The sequence below is a fragment of the Neovison vison genome, chromosome 5 (assembly GCF_020171115.1).
Source record: "Neovison vison isolate M4711 chromosome 5, ASM_NN_V1, whole genome shotgun sequence".
Lineage (NCBI taxonomy): Eukaryota > Metazoa > Chordata > Mammalia > Carnivora > Mustelidae > Neogale > Neogale vison.
Genome location: NC_058095.1, coordinates 94,830,074 through 94,848,802, shown reverse-complemented (window position 1 = coordinate 94,848,802; position 18,729 = coordinate 94,830,074). Strand labels below are relative to the sequence as shown.

At 42.8% G+C, this 18,729-nt stretch overlaps 1 protein-coding gene across 1 annotated transcript in view; it reads right to left on the bottom strand.

Moving 5' to 3' along the window:
- TEX26 (testis expressed 26) overlaps positions 1 to 14,637 on the bottom strand; it is a 31,332-nt gene extending 16,695 nt beyond the window's left edge. Inside the window, exons 1-3 of the mRNA XM_044250656.1 lie at positions 14,577 to 14,637; positions 9,259 to 9,340; positions 4,238 to 4,403 (exon numbers count right to left, since the gene is read on the bottom strand). Coding sequence (XP_044106591.1) covers positions 4,238 to 4,403; positions 9,259 to 9,340; positions 14,577 to 14,637 — 309 coding nt within the window. The remainder of the gene's footprint in view (positions 1 to 4,237; positions 4,404 to 9,258; positions 9,341 to 14,576) is intronic.
- Between the last annotated feature and the right edge of the window lie 4,092 nt (positions 14,638 to 18,729).

The window sequence follows — 18,729 nt, the reverse complement described above, 5'->3', positions numbered from 1 at the left end:
TAACTCCAGTAGTTTTTTTGGGGTTTTTTTTTTTTTTTTGCTATGTGGCATGACAAGATGTTCCAGACTCATCTTGCACATTTCCACCCCAAATCTAGACTCAGCCAGTTCCCCAAGAAGCTTTCCATCTCACACTAACCAAGCATTCTTCCACCACAACTGCTCTTGTCAAGGCAACCAAGGAACTCCATTCTGCTAAAATCAATGGCCAACTCTATCCTCATCTTCTTTGACCTGCCAGCAGCATTTCACACAATGGTCAGTCCTTTTTCTTCATTTTGTTCACTTGGCTTCTAGTACAACACACTCTGTTGGGTTTTCTCCTTCACAACTTGCTGCCCCTTCTTCAGTCCCTTTCGCTGCTTCTCTCACTGGCCTCTTAAAAGTGAAGCGCTCCAAGGTTTGGTCCTTGAACCTCTTCTCTTTTCTAGCTTAATGATCTCATCCAGTCTCATTTTATTTCACATACAAAGACTCTTACTTATCTATAGCTTAGACCTCTCCTTCAACTCAGATCCCTATATCAACGTCTTCCTGTAGATGTGCTCTTAGAAGCTTAGATACCTCGGGGCGCCTGGGTGGCTCAGTGGGTTAAGCCGCTGCCTTCGGCTCAGGTCATGATCTCAGGGTCCTGGGATCGAGCCCCTTATCGGGATCTCTGCTCAGCAGGGAGCCTGCTTCCCTCTCTCTCTCTCTGCCTGCTTCTCCATCTACTTGTGATTTCTCTCTGTCAGATAAATAAATAAAATATTTAAAAAAAAAAGAAGCTTAGATACCTCTAACTCCACATTCCCACGCCTGAACCCCTGAGCATACCCCTCAGTCTTGAATATTCTACATTTCAATTAATGATCCCTCCAATTTTGCCACTCTGTAGACCTAAATCCCTGGAGTCATTCTTGGTCCATCTCTTTGCTTCCCATTCCACATTCTTTACATCAGAAAACCTTATTTGCCTATGAAATATATTTAGAATTTAACCATTTCTCCCAACCACTCCTAACACCCTAGTCTGACTGAGCCATCAGCATTTACCTCCTGGATTATTGCGTTTGCCTCCTAACCAGTATCTCAGCTTCCACATCTACTCTCTGATAGTCTACTCTTGGCCAGGGCACTCCTATTAAAGTATAATCACGTGACCCCTCTTCTCAGAATCCTGCAGGGGCTCCTCATATGTTTCAGAGTCATTGTCACAGTCCATGTGCAATGGCCTATAGGAGTCTTACATGATTTACTTCCCCCAACTCAGCACACCTCTATCCCTCATTCCCTCCGAAACCCCTCCTCCTCTTTGTTTTCTGTCCTCACCTCCTTCTCCTTCTCCCTTATCCATCACACTCCATCCACAAGGACTTCTTCCCAATTCCTTAAAACACCAGACATGCTCCTGTCTTAAGGTTTTGCCTTTGAAAGAGAGAGAGGTTCTCTCCCAGATATCAGCATGGCTATTCTCTCTCACCCCCTTCAAGTCTTAGTGTGAATGTCACCATCTAAACAACACATCCCCAAATTATCCCACCCCAAATTGCAAGCCCTTCCCCCACCCACTCCACTCTAGATCCCCTTTACTGTCTTCATTTTTTCCCATAAAACTATCACTTTCTAATCTTTTATGGCACATTACAGTCTGCCTGGGTGTTATATTTATAATCAGATGTCGTCTCCCCAACTAAAGTGTAAGCTCCACAAAGATAGGGGTGTTTTCCTGTTTTGTTCACTGCTCCATCCCCAGGCTCAGAAGAGAGTCTGGCCCATACTAGGCACTCAGTAAATATTGGTTGCTGACATAAGTAAATCAATAGGTAGTATACATAACTATCCACTGCCTGAAGACTTTGCCCTCCCAGTCACTGGCAAGCCCAGCTAAGTTGTTTTTTTTCCAATATCCTGAATGGGACTCACAGTCCCCAGTGACTTCTGGTGGGACACTCCGCAGATAGCAGAGATAAGTTATATGACGATGGAACACTCGTGTGTCCCTTTCCCAGGCATTTCAGATACCACATCTTTCAGGCTTTCCTCTGGGGCTGCTCCTTTGTCTCAATTTACAGCTTCTTTCTTCACCCTGTACCTCAAACCTAGGGATGTTGAACCCAGGGCTTCATCAGGCACACACATCTATATCCTCATCCTGGTAGTGCTAGTCCTCTGAGGCAACACTCACCCACCCCTAGCCTGTTTTCCACCTGACTGCCCACACTTGGATGCATCCCTATTGTCACCAATATATCAGCTGGTCCTTGTTTCTCACCAGCCCCACCCCCTTTTTTTTTTTAATTTATTCGATAGACAGAGATCACAAGTAGGCAGAGAGGCAGGCAGAGAAGGAAGGGGAAGCAGGCTCCCTGCTGAGCAGAGAGCCCGGGGCTCAAGCCCAGCACCCTGGGATCATGACCTGAGCTGAAGGCAGAGGCTTTAGCCCACTGAGCCACCCAGGCGCCCCTCTCACCACCCTTTCCTGGAAGGAGCTCCCAACCCTAGTCTACATTTTAACTCCCAGGACAACTGTTCTTTAGAAGCAAATCCTGTCTGTTAGCAGAGCGGGAGCATCTGCTAGTCTCATCCTAGTTCAGGCCCTGAGCCACAGTCAAAACCATTCAACAAAAACAATAAATGGCAGAGCAAGAGGGCTCAGTAGAGTAAACAATGCAGCACGCCCTCAATCCAGGTCGAGGGGAAGAGCATTCACGTGCTGGAGCGGCTGCGGCCTGGTGTGGAACCCTCATTGTTTGAAAGTGTACAGGGCCATCTGCCTCACTATGCCCATTGGCTGAGAATGCACAGGACACCCAATCACTCTAGCTCTCCTTGGCTGGGAGCCGTCAATACACCTAAAGGGAAAATAAATGCTTGTGTGTGTATGTGTGTGTGTGTATGTATACATGCACGGTATAATATTGTAACTAATTGCTTTTCTTTAATTTTAAGATCTCAAGGCAGATATTTAAGGGGTAAATTCATTAAAATAAATGGGTGCCATGAAGAACCAAGTTAAATGGGGTATGTATGTTCTAATGACTCCCAAGTCTACATCTACAGCTCTCCTCTCCCACACAGACTCCAGACCTGTACATGCAATTGCTCGTTGGACAAATTTTCAATCAACATGTCTTCAGCTGAACTCACATTTCTCCCATGCCCTTTCCCACCAAACTTGGTCCTTCCCACGTTCCAGCTCAGCAAACAACAACAGCTTACACCCAGCCATCCAAGCCAAAAACAGGAACGTTATCCTTCATTCTTTTCTCTTCCTTGTCTTTTAGATCTTTTCAGTCACCAAATCCTTCCCATTCTACCACTTAATGTCTATTGAATGCGTCCAGGTGCCTTTCCAAGGGAAAGCCAAGTAAATGAAATCCTTGAGCATTGCTTTCTATGGTAGAAGAAAGGTATATAGTGCCCAGAAGAGAGTCTATTTACATCTAGAGAAGAAGGGAATTAGAGACAGCTCTCTTTAAGCTGAATCTTAAAGAATGCATACGTTTCTTCGGTGGACAGGAGAAGGGATTCTAGATAAACAAGATGACAAAAGATCTTGGAGTTTGAGAATGCATAATGCCAAACACAAATACTTGTGAGTGCCAGCATTATTGACAATAACCAAAAGGTGGAAACAACCCAGATGTCCGTCAATGGAAAAATGAATGAACAAACTGTGGTATACACATACAATAGAGAATTATTCAACCATAAAAGGAAACCATAAAAAAGAATGAAGCACTGATAGATGATACAGGGTAGATGAACATAGAAAACATTATACTAAGTGTAGAAATCAAACATGAAGGGTCAACATTGTATGATTCTCCGTAAAATATACAGAATAGGTCATCCACAGAGACAGAAAGTAGGTTCGTAATTGCCAGAGGCTAGGGAAGAAGGAAGCAGGAAGTAATTTCTTAATGGGTGTGGGGTTTCCTTTTGGATGATAGAAATGTTTTGGAATGAGATAAATGTGGTAGTTACAGAACATTACGAATGTACTAATTGTCAATGAATTCTTCATGTTAAAATGGCTAAAGTTATGTCCTGTGAATTTCAATTTTTAAAAAATCTTTTTAAAAATTTGGAGGATAAGGAAGAAATGGTTAGAAATAAATGTGAGAAGGTAGGCAAAAAATAGTATAAGAAGGACCATAACTACAGATGAAGAATCTGGGATATATTTAGACTCTCATTCTTATGGATTACTGATACAGTATTAAATTAAATAGATATGTAGATATTAGCTTACTTGACTGGGGTGACATTTGTGTTTTCTGATTCCTCTTGAAGTCCCAATTTTAACCAAATCTTCTTTAGAATGTGATTTCCAAACATACTCATCATTGTACTGTGTCTGATTGGGAATAGGGTCACTAAGAGAATATGTATATCCTAGTCTTCTGATACTTTTTTGGCTATGGGAAAAGATAGTGGAAATCAGAATAAGGGATTAAATGCCAAATCTCACAGCAGTATACATATCAAATACTTTAGTTTATAACATTTTTTTTAAAGATTATCTGGTTCAAAACTTGGTGCCAGAAATAATTTAATTTCCAGATTCCTTTGAAAAGAAACAATCCTGTGCCTTAGGACAGTTCTTCACAAACGTATGGGAAGACTAAAGTGGAATTTAAAAGAACAGCCATCTGAAATTCAGTAATTTTTTCAATTAATTTTTTTAAAGAGCAGATACCCTCCCCTATAAATAGTTCTTCAGTGTAATCGTATGCTTGGTGAAGAAATGTTTCTCTCTATGAAAGTATTCAATTTAATAAAAGGAAGATACAGAAGAACTGGGATATCACTAGTTTGCAAGGCCGTAATGAAATTATGCATTGAGGCAATGGTCACCAGTTCCTACTCACAGTTCAAGAAGAGGGTCCACCAGCTTTCTTGTGCCCTGGATGGACATACATAACACCTATATGGTATTTTTGTCAAAACACCCAGCTTGAATCAGATGAAGTCTTTGAAATAGTAGATTATAGGAAATGCATGAAAAGAGGAATATTTTAAACATCAGAGTGGGGGTGAAATCAGAAAAATCCAAAACAATGTCTGTTTCTTCAACAAAGAAATTCTCTCAGAAAAGAAAAAGAAGAGGAACCTATGGATTAAAGGAGGTTAAAAAACCATCACCAAGTGCAATGTGTAGAACTTATTTGGATTTAATTTCTAACTGACTCGTTTTTGTTTTTTTTAATTATGAGACATTGGGGAAAATTTGCTGATTGGCCATTTGATACTAAGGAATTTTTTTTTTTTTTTTTAGCTGAGACAATGGTATTGTTGCATATTTTTAAGGCACCCTTATCTTTTAGAGATACATAAAAGTAATATTTTGAATTAAAACGATATAATGCCTGGAATTTGCTTCAACATTATCCAGATGGAAGGCGGGGTAGAAGGTATACATAAAAAGTGTCAATGTGTTGATTATTGTAGGTGGATAATGGCTAGGAATTTATTGTATATTCTTTTTGTGTACATCTAAAATATTTCATATTGGCTTTTTCTTTAAAGAATCCTGGGTTGGACTTAAAGAAGCCTGGGTTTCTTTAAAGACAGCCTAGGTACTGTCTTTAAGAAACCAAACATCTGGGAAGTGGGATACATCTGGATGATGGACTATTTTACTTACCGTTCAGATGTGTAGGCTCAGGTAGGACTGTGGTCCTGAATGAAAGTGAAGTCATAATATCTAACCATGATACAAGGAAGAGAGAAAGATGGGGGACAGAAAGCCCCTGTGTAGGTATGGAGGTTTATTTTCAGGCAGAGGCATGTTAAGAAAGACTACACTGAGAGATGGAGATCTGAAAATCAACTCCCTTAAAGCTACCTGTGCTGTGTTGCCTTTGGAAAATCTTCATGTGCCTTTGATCACTTCAGTTTCATTAAAATCCCATACCCTTACTTTGGGTTTGCCTTTGGAGGTCTGAGAGGGTGAGGAGGGCATGGGGAAAGGGGAGACAGCGGGAGTGCATTTCTCTAACCAGGACATGTGGTCAGTGTGGGGATGTCCTGAATTTAGGTACACTGAAGAGTTCTGTGGTTAAGAGTAATGTCTAGTTTTTCATTTCCTAACCATTACAGAATGCTCAGTCCTCTTTAAGGAGAACCCTCTGAGAAGAGAGCAGAGAATACAGAGTGCTTCAAATGACTCTTTTCCCCATACATTTAAAGTTAAAGATTTTTTTCAGTTTAAAAAAACAATCCCTAGCACATGTCATTAGCTAGAAAGAAGAGTATCTCTGAACAGGTGAAGTAGTACAGGATGGCAATGCTGATACTTTGGAACACAACTGGGATCTTTTCTCAGAATAGCAAATTTGAAAGGTTCACTAGGTAAAACCGATACACAAAAATTTTGTTATTTTTTCCCTTCAGATTTTTGTATCCATCATTCAATTGGGTACTTAAGTCTTTTTTTTAACCCAAACATATTATGAAATATTTAATCCAATACAGCCATTCCTCATTTTATCTATATTGTAAAATATGTAATGACATATGGCAGTACATACTCGCTTGCCAGATCAATTAATTTTCAACAGGTAGAACTTTCTCTCTCATTAAATGCATAGTAAATGTTTCATTTGTATCTATAAGAGAAGATGGGTATGAGCTGAATCTATTGTGGAAATCATTTCACAATGTATGTAAATCAAACCATCACACCGTATGTCTTAACTTATACAGTGATGTATGTCAATTGTTCCTCAACAAAATTGGAAAAAATATATTAAACAAGTTTCTCCCAAGTGAAAGAACAACTGATGTAATTTAATAGTCACGTATTAAGATGTAGCTTTTCAGAATACTTCTCCGAAAATGAGTTAGGGAATAACTCAATAACTGGATGGCATATCTTCTAATTATTTCCTTTCGATAAAACCAAAAGACTAACCCAACCAAGTTGTCAGCTGCTCAGTCATAAAAACCACCTTATAATTTCTGGCATATAACTTAGAAAGAGTTCAAAGTCTTGAATGACAACACCACACTTAATTCCTTTCATTCACATCTACTTATTTACATGAACCAGTTTGCTCAACACTAGAATCTAAAAATTGAAAAATAAACATGAGAAGCAGAAAAAAAATGGATGCTGAATGCAGTTCCATTCCAAAAATAACACTTTAAACTGGATACATAAATTAATTGCAAACAGAACAGTCACATTTATCTCGTTAAGTTACAATTCCAAAGAGCTTACTTTTTGTGTTTAGTAATTATTAACATTTGTAATATATTTATTGCTTTGAGCAACTGTGTACTAAAAATAATTACGGTAACTCAATACTTAGGGTCACATAACATGTTTAAAAATTAATTTTAATTAATATACTAAAATAGTTTCAGCAAAGTATAATGCAGTGATCAATAAATTGCTTTCAAACACAAAATATATTACAGCAGGGTAAGAGTCTATGCAGGAAGTGGAGTGGAATAAGAGCTCAAGAAGCAAAAGGAATGAAATAAATGGTCTATTGAAGAAGAGTTTGTGTATTTTTTAAAAAGATCATAGTAAGTATCGGTAAGTTAAGGTGTTTAGGTTACCCATTGGCTATATATTTTTTTAATGACTTTATAGTTTTAGTTTAAAATGTCAATGTTTAGGATGGGCTATGCAATTCGTCTTTCACAATCATTTGAATTTATAATGAAAAGTTTTCCGTGAACTTAAAAAATACGCGAATTTGAAGACCACTGACCTAGACTCCATTAGTACCCATTTGTTTTTGGCTTTTGCCCAAATGTTTCTTCTTGAGACAACTGTTACTGACTGGGAAGCTGGCATGATCATTACCATGAGATGATAAATCTCCCGGTTAGAGGACATAATGTAACTCAGTGGGATAGCCAGGAAGTCAGACATCAAGAGTCTTGTGGGCCTGTAGTGTTTGAAAGTCTATCAGATATTATGCTGGGGGAAAAATTAATGAAACTTTTTGAGTAACTTCTTGATGCTAGGCACTGTTCTATTGCCTTCATTTCATCCTCAGAACCACCACCTGAGGCAGGGATCCTCACGCCAACTTCACCAACCACAAAACTGAGCCATAGATGGCTTGTTACCTGCCAAAGGTAGAAGAGATAATAAGGGGAGGAGCAGGGAGCAGAGGCTAAAACCCATTTCTGCCTGACTCTTTAGCCACGTCTTGCCCATACCCCATTTAACTTCTCAACAACTCAAACTCTTAGAGTGAAAAGGTCCTCTTTATTGGAAACAGTTCACACAGGCAGGTGAAGTGTCTCCATGCCGATTTCCCACCCACCGTGGATGCAAGGAATGATGACAGGGCTGTCCTGTCCCCACTCTCACTCACCCACTAACGAGCTTAAAGAGGCAGCTGATGGACAGAAATTCTCACCACTCACAATTCAGGTGGAAATGGAGAAGCTGCAAGCCATCTGAGGAAGAGGTAAGTGGAGAAGTGAAGGTCAGGGTGGGCGGGTTATGGCCATCCAGCTTCCCAGAGCAGCATTGGTGATAGAAGTGCTAACTGTTCTTCATCTGGCCATTCATTCAATAGTCACCGCCTGCCTACGAGGTACTAGGTAATAGATTTGATTCATACTCCATGTTTAGGTAGCACAATTCCGTTAACCTATATACTGGCTCTGTTGTAAAGCATGACCTACAGTGACTTTATGAAGGATCCATATGTTCCTTTTCTTAGTTCTCCTATAAGAGGTCTGGATACTGTCTTTTTTTTTTTTTTTTTCAAAAAAATTTTTTCCAAGATTTTATTTATTTGTTTGACAGAGAGACACAGTGAGAGAGGAAACACAAGCAGGGGGAGTGGGAGAGGGAGAAGCAGGCTTCTAGCTGAGCAGGGAGCCCGATATGGGGCTCGATCCCAGGACCCTGGGATCATGACCTGAGCCGAAGGCAGAGGCTTTAACCCACTGAGCCACCCAGGTGCCCCAGAGAGGATATTTCTGACTACAATTATCATTTCTCCCAAATAACCCTCAAAAACCCCAAAGCCATTCCTAAGGAATGACTACGGAAGCCAACCCATACTCTACTCTTTTGCAGGAGATCCAACAGGGGATGTGCAGGTGGTCTGGATACTGTCTTAAGGGAGGAGGCTATCTGGTGCTTGGAGAAGCACTGTGCATGCAATAGGCTTTTCGTGCGGACATTTTTATAAGCCTTCTCTGATTACTCTTTCTCTTGGCTTTGGACTTGGAATAATAGAAAGCAGGTGAACAGTTTAAGGTGTGTACATCAACCTGACACAAATTGGGATCTACCGAATTAAAGCAGGCACGGCTCCGGTCTTCGGTGTGTATGCGGTCCTCATGGTGGTGGCATAGGAATCCCAGGTGGTGTCACCTGCCAAAAAGACGACAAACCAGTTTGAAATGTGGCAAACCAGAATATTTCCATTATATGCTGTTTTAATAATTAAAATAATTTTGCAAAAGAAAACAATTTTTGGATAGTGATTGAAAGTCTAAAGGAACAACGGCCAACTTGTGGCCTCTCATAGGAAAGGGGAAAGCTCTATCCAATGATCTGAGTTCCTCCCTAAAGAGAAACAGGTCCATTGTTTTTCCCGATAACTCAAACATGCTATTTTAAAGTGTTCAGGAAACACCTAAAAATATAAAACAGAGAGTTTTTTGACCTGCTATCACTTTAAGGCGCCCACTATGACTTTAGTGACCAGCTTCCCACGCATTGTAGAAGATCCAACTATACACACATGACATGACTTTACACAAGGTTCACATGTCCCTTTCTATCCTGGGCACATTCTTCTCTCTCCTTCCTCCCTCTGTTCATTGTCACTCTCCTCCTCAGCCCTCCTCCCACCCCATGTGAACAACAGTGCTGGTTTCTTTCCATGCTTTAACATCTGCTGATACAATAACCTAGAGATTTATAAATACTTTGACATTGGGTTTTAGTTTTCACCATCTTGTTTTACAAAAGTGGCCTCCTAATTCATCATCTTCTCTCTGTCACGGAATGGTGTCCTACGGGAAAGCCCTCCAACTCATCAGGAGAAGCTCTAATGGATTCTTGCTCATGATGGCACCAGATTCCACAGCGCAGGTGAGCGTGGATGGGATCAAGAGAGGAGGAGGGCCGGAGGAGACCAGTCCAAAGGCCTTTGACATACGAGCGTCAAAAGGTTGGGGAGAAGGAGAATCAGAGGAGGAGGCCGGCAGAGGAGAGCAGTCAGCAAGAGTACGTGGTGTCCTGAAGGCCACGGGAAGGAGGGATTTCCAGGAGGCAGGGGGTAAGGATGGCCTATGGCAAACGTGGGGGACTGGGTCCACAAAGACAAAGACAGAGAATTAACCATGGGGCACATGCTCACAACAGAATATAACTGCCCCAACCTCCCATTGTCCACAAAGTGCCACCCCACTTCTTGGGAGTAAAGATTTTAAATTTAGCTCAGTTGTTCTCTCATTCTTCCTACCTGGGAAATTCACCTGTTACGCTTTTACATAAATAAAAGTGTATTCAGACATGAAGCTTCATGTCTGAATACACTGTTGTCTGGGGTCTAGCTTCTCTCCACTAGACCCCCACGGCCACCTCATTGTCTGTGGTGTTCCCACTTGCACATCCTAAATACAATTGCTATAAAGTATTCTTCTCGAATACATCTTCAGTTCCCAAAGAGTCCTAAAATCTCTATGCACTGCCTAGCATATGGGGCTCTGACCAAACATTGAGATTTTGCTGTCTGTGTGTTTCTTTCTGTCCCATCTCCTCATCTCCCAACCAGCTCTTGTTCCCAATTTAACAGGCCCTTGCAGGCAGCCAGGCAGCTGGACCTGCTGCTCCGTGACAGTTTCCCCACCGCCTTCTCTCTGGCTGGGATTCACCTCCACCAGCTTCCCCCGTCTAACAAAAGTCTAGCCCCCGCACGCTCCACTCTGTGCGGCTGCTCACACACACTCCCGATGTCCCCGCCCAGAAGCCACTCGACAAGAAGCGACGTTCTTCTCTGACGCCGCTGCTTTAGTGAGAGTCGTTTCGTGCTTTCAAGCATTTTGTTCCAATTGTAGAATTGAACGTTCTTCGTTCAGAGAATTCCAAGTATGGACAAGTAAGTGGGAAGAAATTGGGAGGCAGAGCTGCTCTTAAAAGAAACCTTCCCCTAACCTGATTTGAACCTTGGAGGGAGACTCTTGGAAAGCTCAGGAAAGATCCTCTGCCCAGAGACCACAAATCATTTCACTCTCTCCTTCCTAAAGCAAACAGCACTAACCCAGGCCAGACCAATTTCCTGCTAGACCCACAACAGACCTCAAAAACCCTGGCAATACAACATCCAGGTAACATCTCCCCATCAATCACACGGGCAAGCCAGATCCACCTCCAGGTGTCCCTATCTGGGGCCTTTCCACTTCCTGAGGACAGCCTCCTATCCTATTGCTAAGATCTTATTCCAGAAGGCATCAGGTGCAGGAGAGGCCAAGTCCATCTGCCTATAGGACCAGAGACCACGTGGTCTTCCCTCTCCCTAATTCTAACCTGCTTGGATGGCTAGAATGACGAGATACACAATTGCTGGTACATCTTTCTGCAATTTTTTGTTTAATGACTTTTTTTTACTGAAAGTCTATGTCAGCTCTGTGTCTGTGCTTCCTACTTCCATTGACACAGCTTCTGAAAATACAATGTTATTAGAATTAATCCTCTTCATTAACAGAAATAATAACTTTAAAATCTATAATCATAATATTCTAAAACACCGATTTCCAGAATGTGCCACTGCCTGCTTTTGCCTTCATTTTCATTAAGTACCTCGGTGTTTTCCCCTGTAACTCTGTGTCCACCTCTCTCAGGATTCTGTCTTCCTGTTTCTACCTTCTTTCATTTTCTGTTCCTTCTACAGTCAAGTCCTGAACCCCTCCCATGGACTAAGCTCCCTGGTAGGCCCTAGGACAGAGAGATCCTGTCCTGGCCTTGGGGAACCCCCAGGTAAGTAAGGAGACAGTGAATCTCCAGTGAGTACAAGCTAAGAGACTCGCTGTTCTGCCATGTGCCATGGGAGTTCCCACAGAAGGTGCCATTCTTTCTGGCTGGATGAGAGAATGGGCACCGAGGGTGGGTCCTGGAGGTACTTCATAGAATAGGTAGCTTCTGAGCCAGGGCTTAAAGTAGGAGCTGGACAGGGACCACAGAAGGATGTGAAGTGAAGCATTTTTCAGAGGAAGGGGCATGAGATGTGAAAGTCTGAGACCCGGCGAGTGGCCCGATGTGAGCGAGGCAGGAGAAGACAGGTCTGCGAGGTCTGGTTTGCCCCACTTTACCCTGGCACTTTACCACCGCTGGAGGTATTCACAATTATGAAAAGGTATTATGAGGTTTTGAAAATATTATAAAATAGTAACTAGCCTGTGCATATTCTATGACAGTTTACAGAGCATTTCCGCATATAGAAACTCGTTGTATCCTCCACAATAGCCCAATAGGTGGGCAGGTATGAACAGTCCCTGATAATTCTAAGTTCGCCTTGCGAACCTGGGAGGATTAAAGGGAATGGTGGATTCAAACATTTTGAGTAGGCTGAACAGGGACCCAAAAGATGCATCCACGTCCAAACCCCAGAACCTGGGAATGGTACCAAATAAGGAAAAGGGGCCTTTGCAGACACAGCTGGAGATGAGGAGATCATGCTGGATTAGTGGTGGGCCCTAAAGGCCATTTCACTGCCCTCATAAGAGGCAGAGAGAGATTTCACACAGAAGAGTAGGCAATGTGACCGTTGAGGTTCAGACACAGTGAGGAGTCCACAAGAAGGCTGATAGCCCCCAGAAGCTGCAAGAAGCAAGAAAGCCTTCTGCCCCCGAGCTACTGTTGGAAATGCAGCCATGCCAGCACCTTGATTTGGGACTTCTGGCCTCCAGAATGTGAAACAATAAATTTCCTTTGTTCCAAGCCATCCGTTCATGGTTATTAATGGTGGTCCTTCAGACTAGTAACAGCAATTACAAGCCCATATCTAGTAATATAGTTCAATAGCAAGTACCCCATGGTAATCATTGCCAACCTCACCTTATTTTTGGACCAAAGCTAGGCAGTGACACCTCAGTCCCACCTTTTGGAGCATGACACTTTTAGCAGTGGAAGATGGAGTGGCACAGAGTGCCTGGTAGAGCCCCAAGATGGGGAGGAAAGAGTTAAACTTGCCCATGGAAAGGGGATCGTTGGGGCAGAATCAATGAGCCTTGCTGATCAAAGTAAGGTGTCAATGAAGCTGCCCTCCCTTCTCCCTTGAGCAGCAGGCACCCTCCTAATGGGCCTGCAAAGTCTAGGAGGACAAGGAGTATCATTTTGTACATATTAGTTCGAGGCCCTTCTGTGACATCCAAATGGAATTGTTTGGTAGGCAGCTGGATACTTTGGGTCAAAAATTAGGAGTGAGTGAGATAGATTAGAAATCCAATGGCACATTTCGGTAGACTTGAAGCCTTTGGTAGGACATGACCACTATACAGAGGACATAAATCAAGTAGAACTAATCTTGAAGGACTCTCACATTCCCCAGACAAGAAGGGGGAGAGGAAGCAGTGAAAGAAACCCAGACAGGTGGCTGGAAAGAGAGGAAGAGATTCAAAAGGAATGTAGTGGGGAAAGCCTGGGAAAGAGGTCCTCCTCCCTGCCTCTCTTTTTCGCTTTGTCATCATATAGAAACAGAGTGTTTTCAATATATTTTGTATGAATTAAGTATTTTCGTTTTCTATCCTTAATTTTCAAAGGGATGAATGGACTGAAAATATGCATTTTGTTCTTTCTGGCTGGTCTACAATTCTAGGGATTTTGCTGCTGAACCGTTCCCAACTGCTCTGTAGCCACCACGGAACCACAATTACCCAGCTAGAGGGCTGCAGTGGGTGATTATTGCCATGAGAAAGACCAGGAATGGAGCTGACTACACAGTAATCAGGCCACTAGCGTCACAGCTAGAATGGCTCTCCCTCCACTGACACAAAAAGCTGACTTTGTAAACCGGCTGCCTTTGAATGCGAAATTAGCACGAAAAGCTCTACCTCTGTTAAATGCAAAATTCCATTGAAAGAGAAATCAACAAAGGTTAGGTGGAAGTGGCAGCTGAATGCCAAGTTCCCAGCCTTGGCTGTAGCCACGTGGGGGCATGCTGCCTCTGCAGATCTACTAAGGGGCCCTGCCTTCTGTGCTATTCCTAGATACTGCGTGGGGGTCAGGTCTACCCTGGGTCTGTTGTTTTCAGAGCGTCTGACCTCTGTACCTTCTTTGTCTTTGACCTCCTTCTCCTGGAAAGGCACTATTCCCTCCTTTCTGACATCTCCTCCTAGGCACTTCTTGGAGGGGGGTGGTGGGTTAAAAACACCTGAATGTTTTAGGGAGGGAATCTGCAGAAATTATGGCGAAGGCTGTAGAAGGACAAGGTCATGAACATTTCATTCTCTCTGACTCCAAGACTAATCATGAATTGAGTCCCACCCATAAGAGGGAGGCAAACACCCTTGCAGACAAAAGCAGCCTTTGCTCTAGTGTACCCGTTTCCAGGAAAAAGCCCGCCCCCCTCCGCCCCGCCAGCCGGCAGGGTCTGCAGCCTTACTTGGCTGAATCTTGTGGCCCCTCTGAGAGGGGCACGCGGCCTCGGGCCCAGGCTGTGCCATTCTTGCTCAAAAGAGGCCGTGGCGGTGCCCTCTGTTGCAGCTGGTCTGGGTGCTGCGCACTGCGCAGGGCTCCCGGCTGCTTTGTGACGCGTCGCCATGGAGACGCGGGTCACTTCCTGCAGCTCAGCTTGGGGGCGAACAGGTGCTGGAGGTGTAGGGCGAGCGCTTCATCAGGCAGGCTGGGGGGCCGGGTGCGGAAAGCAGAGACGTGTTCCCAGTAATATGGATTCTTACTTTCGTGCATTCCTATAGTCCTCGCTCACAGTGAGCTTTCCTGAGCATTGTCTTATCTATCTGGAGAGAGAAGCAAAAAGACGAGTAGGTTGAAGAGAAAGTCGTATTGTCAGATTTGCAATCGCAAATTTTCATCTCTTCCTAACCTTTTTTTTTTTTTTCAAGATTTTATTTATTTGACAGACGGAGATCACAAGTAGGCATAGAGGCAGGCAGAGGGGGAGGCAGATGGGGAGGGGGAAGCAGGCTCCCCACAGAGCAGAGAACCTGGGCTGGATCCCAGCACCCTGGGACCATGACCTGAGCGGAAGGCAGAGGCTTCAACCCACTGAGCCACCCAGCGCCCCTCTTCCTAACTTTCAACTTAAGTGACTGTGGCCAAAGTTGTCACAGATCTTTGCGTTAAGAAGGAAACAAGAAAGATCAGGGATGGGTGTATGACACCTTTCTCCTCACCAGGAGAGGTTTCTGGCAGAAACCGTTGCGTTTTGTGATGGACAATGTTAATTGTTCTATCTCCACAGACTCAATTGTGTCCCTCCCGGCCCTGCGTGTGTGTGACAGTTTTTCCCAGAATGTGGAGGACCTTTTATCTTCATATTCTTGGCAACTACCTTACACATAGTAGGCACTTAGTAAAATTGAATGCTTCTAGGCTAGGACACAGCTATTAGCCACCTGGGTGTAAAGAAAAGAGAGGAAGTACTCATCAGAGACTGCTGGCAACATATTTAGAAAGCAATTTACAACTATTCCCTCTCTGCAAAAGGGTTATTTGAGAAAGTAGGACCTTAGGTGAAGGTGACGTTTAAAAATAGGAGTTTGTCAAAGGACACAGAATAGGCATCAAAGTAAACATCCTGAGTGCGTATGCAAGGTATTGCTTAAAAATTAAGAACTAAAGTAGAGTTTTCTGAGAGGAATCCTGTCCGTATAATGGAACACATATAACACATTCTAGACTCTCAAATTTGATAGCTATGGATGGTGGTGGAGCACATAGACGGTGTAGAGTTCTGTGGGTGTTATTAAAAAAATGAGTCTAAATTGGGATTTAGTAGTGGCATCTAAATGAGGAAAATAACACCCAATAACAGATTACTGTCTGAAAATGGCAGAGCTAATTGGCATAGCATAATTTAAGAAAAATATTTTTTTTAAAAAACAGAGCAGGGAGTCTATAGAATTTTAAAAGTGAATTCTTATTAATATCATCCATTTGTCCCCTCTTAGGCAAGCTGTGAAATTGTGGCCCACACACCGAATCGGGAGCTGGGAGATCTCTTTGTACTTTCTACCTGGGGACTTTGGCATCCAGCAGATACTTATCCCTGAGCCCCAATTTATCTGTAAAATGAGTATACCAGTGCCTGCCTTGCCGGGCGGTAAAGATGAATAATTCTAACAATAATTTATAAATTATAAAGCCACATAAACCTAAGGTATTGCTCTTTTGTCTGATTTCTATTCTGAGCCTCATTCTTTTTATAGTCTTTCATTCCTGCTTCAAAATGGATTTTTGGTACAAGTCCATTTTATCACGACCGTTATAGTGCTCTTCCTGCCTCTGAATTTGGGTTGCTTGAGGCAATCCCTTTCAATGATTAAGATGATTTTTTCCCCCTTCCTTCTTTCCCTCAACAAACACTGCCTGTGCATGGAAAACGAGCTGTAGGATGCTATTAAGGGAAATGCCTGGATATTATGGGAGCTTGGGGAGTTCATCCTAGAACAGGAAATGCCTGATCTGAGTTCTCAAGGATGCCTAGGAGGCAAGCGAAGAGGGAGAGCTGCCACTAGGCAGAGGGAAGGACTGGGGAGCAGGGGACATCATGGGCTCAACACTGAGCCAAAGGTCTTGCTGGCCATGCTGGGAAGTTGGGCTTCCCCTGTGCAGGAGGACTATGCACTGTAGTGGGTTACAGCAACAGAGCAAAGGAACCAGGTCAGAAGCTTACATAAATCCCGGCCTCTTTTTCCAGGGGAAAGAGAATCAAGGTAATCCCTACCAGAAAAAGTTAATTATTGAGAAATTAAGACATGCAGGTTACTAATATGCCTTTTACAGAGTTTTGAATTGATCAACAAATAATTTGAGAATTAATTTGTATAATTTGTATAATTGTATTATTACAATACAGATATGTATATTTGTATTTTATGTATTATGAGTATATTTGTATATTATAATACAAATATGTATTGTATAATAATTTGTATTATTAGTTGTATTGAACGGGCTAAATGTTAAATGGTTGTTTCCAATTCCCGGGTATATACACACATACATATACACACAGAGGGAACGCAAGGTGAAGGAGTAGCGACAGGTGGGTGGCAGAGGGAAGGGACAGCACGGATAGAAACACCCAGCTTTTGCTGTGAAGAAGGAAGTCTCCAGCTGGAGGAGAGGGAGAGGTCAGGTAGGGAGTTAGTACCCAAATGAGAGAGGAGAAGCCAAGTGTGCAGGTGGTAGGTAAGAAACCGAGAGAGATGGGAGCTTGCCTGCCACTGTAGAAAGAGCAGACGGGGCCCAGATCTGGACAAGACAGATGTGCTCCTCCTCAAAACAGGCCTGCCCACACCACCTGGGCATCTTGGGAACACGGATTCTGACTCAGTAAGTCAGGCGGGGCCTGAGATTCTGTTTTTCTGACAAGATCCCCACATGGTTCATAAAGTTTGAGCTGGACCTAGCCGGGTGCTAGGACGAACCTCTGTATCACCCAGGAACTTGTTAGAACGCAGACCTACTGAATTAGAGTGTGCAGCTTAGCAAGACTTCCAAGGGTTTCCTAGGCACATTCAGGTTGGAGAGGCTCTGCTCCAGGAACTACAACAGGCAAGGATGTCTCCCAAATGAGAAGGAGAATGGGAAATTAGTTGATAGGAGAATTCAAAGAGCAAGCCAACAAAGGATGTGTAGAAGATTCAGGGACTGCTTCCAAAAGCCTGGGAGAGGTCACAGATGATCTTCAGGTTTACCCAAGTACTTTGGATATGGATATACTGAGTGAAGTTTCTCCAGTTTAGCACATTTCGGCAAAAGTCTTTCTATTACTCAGTAATAGGCAGTGCTTTTATTCAAGTGCCTTCATGTATGTATATATATATATATATATATATATATATATATATATTGCTTTTTCTCCTTTGTTTTAGCTGATTCATTAATTTGTAAAACATTTTCTCAATTTCTGTGATGGAGTCTGTATTGTTCACGGTTTTCTAAAGAAACAAACCAATGGGGTGTGTGTGTGTGTGTGTGTGTGTGTATGTGTGTAGAAAAAGAGAGACTTACTGCATTTTAACTAATTGGCTCACACCGTTCTGCAGATAAGCCCAAAAGCTGCAAAGGAGGGCAGCAGGTAGGGGTCCCCAGGCGGAGCGAACATTGCAGTTCAAGTTTGAAGGCCACCTGTGCAGAATTTTCTCTTGCTCAAGGGAGGTCAGTCTTTTGTTCTGTTCAGGCCTTCAGTTGATGGGAGAGGGGCACTGACATTGTAGGGGCAAGTCTGTTTTACCTAAAGCCTGCCAATTTAAATATTAATCTCATCCAAAAATACTCTCTTAGAAATATCAAGAATAATGTTGGAGCACCATGCCCCAGCCAGACTGACACATAAAATTAGCCATCACAGGTCCAGAGCTTTCTGAAGTCATTGAATTCCTATCTACCACTCAGAGGGGCTGTTGTTAAGCAGTCAAGAATGTTGGCTATCCTTTTACTAAAAGATCCAGAAAAGAAAATTCTACAATGTTCTCTATTTTGTTAGGACGATCCAATCTAAATTAGGGGCAGATTCTAAGCCCTGCTTCTAATATTCTACTTGCCAAACTTATTCCCATTTTATCCAA